We start from the raw sequence: 5000 nt of genomic DNA, 5'->3' as shown, positions 1-5000 counted from the left end.
TGTTTGTTTGTTATTTACTTATTTACTTATCGCGTAGTTGGTGTTCGTTCACATGTTATTGTTATTTTGAAATGTATTGTCACTGATTGGCCCAGTCCATGAAGTGATGCTATTAAGGCAAAGGGTTGATTAATTGCACGTAGGATAAAAAAAAAAAAAAAAAAAAAAAAAAAAATAAGTAAAGGGGATAATGAAAAAATATATATATCAATAAGTAAAAGGGATAATAATATCGATTAATGTGATGATAATTTGATTAAGGATATTGATATTATGAATAATTACTGTTGATATGCATTGATACTGATAACTGTTACTGTTGTAGGAACAGTTTATAAGGCGATTATTGAGTTCAAGTTGATTATAATTAATGTAAATGAAGCTAAAAGAATGATAAAGCAAGAACAATAAGGGCTTATTAATTAAGGATTATTTACACACAAAAGGATATGCTGATGTAAGACAATTTCAGGGTAACATGATTCCAATCGTTGTTGCAGTAGGAATATAATGAAGATAAGACATAGTAATAAAGATAAGTAATAAACAAAAGATAGACAGCAATACCAACCACAAAATTTAAAAAGACCATCAACACCATATTAGATCATAATAATCTAGAATTACTGCAGTTGTATCATTACCATAAAATACTACTTTACAACAACAACCATAAAAATTCCAAACACATAATATAAATCAGTAATGTTACTGATACAACACCGATGTTAAAAGTGTTAAATGATTACCAACTCTCATAGTAACTGGGAAGAACTCACCCCACTTCCGTTTTCTTTAACGATATGTCTTAAGCCCCAACTAAACTAAATTAACCTAAGTACTAACCGTCCTTGTCTCGACTTTCCCCTCAGGTTTTCCCTTACCTAACATCACGTGGTGGAAGGACAACAGGGTCATTAGCAACGCGTGGGAGGTCACGGGTCCGGCAAAGGTGCAGAGTGACCTTACTATAGACAACGTGACCCGTGATTGGCACAACCAGACCTTGACCTGTACAGCGGCTAATACCCATCGTGCCATACCGGTGTCTGTCACTGTGCTAATTCAGATGTACTGTAAGTATAGTTTGGAAGTTTGTTTATTAATTAAGTGTGTGTGTGTGTGTGTGTATGCGTCTGTGGTTGTGTGTGTGTGTGTGTGTGTGTGTGTGTGTTTTAGTGTGTGTGTGTGTATGCGTCTGTGGTTGTGTGTGTGTGTGTGTTTGGTAGTGTTTGTTAGTATGTGTGTGTGTGTGTGTGTGTGTGTGTGTGTTTGTTAGTGTATATGTGTATGTGAATATATTTAATTTCATCTGAATCCACAACAACAAGTATACATGTGCGTATTCTTTTGAGCGTGTTGTGTACACATATATCATGTTATTCCAACACCAGGTCTCTGATTAGCTCAACAACAATACTTCATTTACATATAAGTTAGTGAATTTTGATCAGCTGAATTAAACCTATGTAAGCTACTCAGACTCCATGGGGATTTTTTTGTTTGTTTGTTTGTTTAGTTTTCGGTACTAATCATAAATAATATAAAGTTCTACGGACATATTGATTTGTAAAATGAAGTGTTATTCATAAATGAGATGAAATTATGACGTCAGATAAAAGCTTTAAGTATCAGACTCCAAATTCTTTGATAGAAAAATAGATATAATAGATACGAGATAAATAGATATGTAGATGGTTGAAATAGGTAGATAATTGAGATAGATAGATGATTTAGGTTATAATTAAAATAATGAATAATAGTCATTGAAATAGATAATAGCAATCGAGCGAATAGATAGATAAATAGATAAACGAAAGAATTAGTAAATAAAGCAATAGGGATATATTTAGATGAATGAATAGAAAAATGAAAAATAGATAGACTAATGCCAGTTTATATAAGTCTTTTTAAAGTTTTATTACTTATTAATCAGGGTTTTTTTTCTAAAAGAAAAATAATAAGCAACAACAATTTCCACAATACATAATAAAGCCCGAGAGAAGAGCCATAAAAGAGAGAGGGAGAGAGAGAGACGGAGAAAGAGAAGGAGAAGGAGAAGAAAGAGAGGGAGAATGAGAGAAAGAGAGAGAGAGAGGGAGAGATAGGGATAGGGATAGGGATAGGGATAGGGATAGGGATAGGGATAGGGATAGGGATAGGGATAGGGATAGGGATAGGGATAGGGATAGGGATAGGGATAGGGATAGGGATAGGGATAGCGATAGGGATAGGGATAGCGATAGGGATAGGGATAGGGATAGGGATAGGGATAGGGATAGGGATAGGGATAGGGAAAGAGAGAGAGAGAGAGAGAGAGAGAGAGAGAGAGAGAGAGAGAGAGAGGGGATAAGGAGAGGGAAAGAGAGAGAGAGGGGGGGGTTAGGGAGAGGTAGAGAGAGAGAGAGAGAGAGAGAGAGAGAGAGAGAGAGAGAGAGAGAGAGAGAGAGAGAGAGAGAGAGAGAGAGAGAGAGAGAGAGAGAGAGAAGGAGAGAGAGATCATGAAAAAGAAGGGGAAAGGGGAAAATAAAGAGAGGTTGAGAAAAGGAAGGAAAGGGAGGAAGGACGGAAGGAGGGTGGGAGGAGGGAAATAGAGAAGGAGAGAAGGAAGGAAGGAGGGATAGAGAGAACAAAAGAGAGATAGGGAGAGATAGAAAGATAGGAAATACATAAATATGTAAAAGAAAAAAGAAAAAGAAAATAAACAAGCATATGTGATAGATATACTGAAATAGATAGAAATAGAGAGAGAGTGCGAGACAGACAGAAAAGGAAACAGAAACAGAAAAAGGAACAAGAAACAGAAACAAACACAAAACAAAACACTTACAAACAAGCAAGACAAGGGCAAAGAGAAAGGGAAAAAAAAAACACAAAAACACAAACGGCAACCGAACCACTTAGAAAAAAGCAACGACAACAACAACAGCACCAACTACAGCGAAGAGAGAAGACCCTCCAACCCACGACAAGAGAGATAAGGCGAATGTATCCGATAAAATACATTTCCCTAAATCAGCAACATCGGCTGCTGTAGTTGCCCAATTTCGAGCAGCGAAATAAGACCGAGCAAGGAATGTTACGTTTTCATTACGCTTTACATGTTTGAGCGGAGTCTATTTTATTTTGTCGACTTAGGCCTCTTGCTCTTCTTCCTCCTCTTTCTCCTCCTCCTTCTCCTACTCCTACTCCTACTCTTACTCCTCCTCTTCCTCCTCCTCCTCCTCTTTCCCCCCCCTATTTATTCTCATCCTCCTCCTCCTTCTCCTCTTTCTCCCCCTATTTATCCTTCACCTCCTCCTCCTCCTCCTCCTCCTCCTCCTCCTCCTCCTCCTCCTCCTCCTCCTCCTCCTCCTCCTCCTCCTCCTCCTCCTCCTCCTCCTTATACTCTCGTCGCTACTGGATTTTAGTGGAGGAGAAGAGAAGAAAGAGCTGGAGGTGGAAGTTAGAGAGGAATAAAGAATAGAAAGAGTTAAAAAGGAAAGGGAAAAGGAGAAGGAAAGAACTCGCTGTTGAATTCTGGCGGAGAGAGGAAAGAGGGAAGAGGAGGAGGAAAGAGGAAATAGACAGGAATAAAGAGTGAATATGGAAGAGAGGAGAGAGAAGAAAGAAAGAGGAAGATGTATGAGTGATAGGAGAGAATGAAGGAAGAAGAAGAATTAGACAGAATTATTTAGAGATGAATGCAAAGGGCAAAAGGGGATAGAGCAAAAATTAAAGAAGAAGAGATATGAGAGGTTAAAGAGAATCGAGGAATAAGAATAAGACAGAATTATTTGAAGATGAAAATAAAATGTAAAAGGAAGATTTGAGAAAGGAAAATGATAGAGGAAAGAGGAATGAGTGATTAGAGAGAAAAATAAAAAGGAGTGAAGATCTGTGAAAACAAAGCAAGGTGATGAAAAATATATCACTCAACTTCATAAATAAATCAATAATACTTTATTATATGACTGATGAAAAAGAAACAAGAACGGTAAGCAAGAAGAAGACAAAACAAAAGAAAGAAGAATTAAAGCAACGGGGAAGAACGGAAGAAATGAACAAGAAAAGAAAGAAGAAGAATGAAAGACACCGACTGTCTCCATCTCGTTCAAGAGGGTTATTGCAATTACATTCCCTGCCCCCCCTTCCCCTCCCCCACTCCCCCTCCCCCTATGTGTCTTTTCCTCCTCATCTCTCTCTCTCTCTCTCTTTCTCTCTCTCTCTCTCACGTTTTCACTCCTCGTCTTTCTCTCTATCTCTTTTTCTCTTTCTGTCTGTCGTTCTTTCTTTCTCTCTCTCTCTCTCTTTCTCTCTCTCTCTCTCTCTCTCTCTCTCTCTCTCTCTCTCTCTCTCTCTCTCTCTCTCTCTCTCTCTCTCTCTCTCTCTCTCTCTCTCTCTCTCTCTCTCTCTCTCTCTCTCTCTCTCCTCTTTCTCCCCCCCTCCCCCCGTTATTCTTTCATTTTCTCCCTCATCTGTCTCTTCCCTCCTTCTCTCTTTCCCTCTCTCACCCTCCCTCTCCCCTCTTTCCCTCTCTCCCTATCTTTTTTTTTCTCTGTCCTTCCCTCTTTTTCTCTCTTTACTTGCCGTCTCTCCCCTAACTTCTGTCTTATTTCCCTCAATTCCCTCTCTCTCACCCCTCCCCCTTTCCTCTTTCCCTTTCTCCCTTCTCTCCTCTCTTTATCCCTTTCCCTCCCCTCCCTCCTTCCCTCATTTCTCTCCTCATCCTTCTCCTCCCCTCTCTCTTCATCTTTCTCCATACGTCGTGAAGTTCCCCTCTGCTTTATTTTCACATTTCTTTCCCTCTTCCTACATTTTCCCTCCTCTTTTTCCCCTCTCCCCTTGTCTTGATATCTCTTCCCTTATCTCTCCCCATCGCCTATCTATTCTTCCTCATTAAGCTTTATCTGCTCTTACATCTATTCTTACTTTGTTTTCTTCTTCTCCTCCGGTGATCTTTTAACTTATTTTACGTCTTCAAGACCTCTTTATGATCTCTCCTTTCGTATTGTTTCGTA

The 5000-nt window shown here is 39.0% G+C and overlaps 1 protein-coding gene across 2 annotated transcripts in view; it reads left to right on the top strand.

The window, feature by feature from the left end:
* Positions 1–5000, top strand: part of LOC122246002 (uncharacterized) — a 489277-nt gene that overhangs the window by 325915 nt on the left and 158362 nt on the right. For both annotated transcript variants that reach the window (XM_086536954.1, XM_086536953.1), the window contains exon 5: positions 873–1076. In XM_086536954.1, the coding sequence (XP_086393080.1) occupies positions 873–1076 (204 nt within the window). The remainder of the gene's footprint in view (positions 1–872; positions 1077–5000) is intronic.

Source organism: Penaeus japonicus, unplaced genomic scaffold, assembly GCF_977035675.1.
Source record: "Penaeus japonicus unplaced genomic scaffold, GWHDUDI00000001_assembly GWHDUDI00000005, whole genome shotgun sequence".
In the NCBI taxonomy this organism is placed as follows: Eukaryota; Metazoa; Arthropoda; class Malacostraca; order Decapoda; family Penaeidae; genus Penaeus; species Penaeus japonicus.
This window is presented reverse-complemented; position numbering and strand designations above follow the sequence as displayed.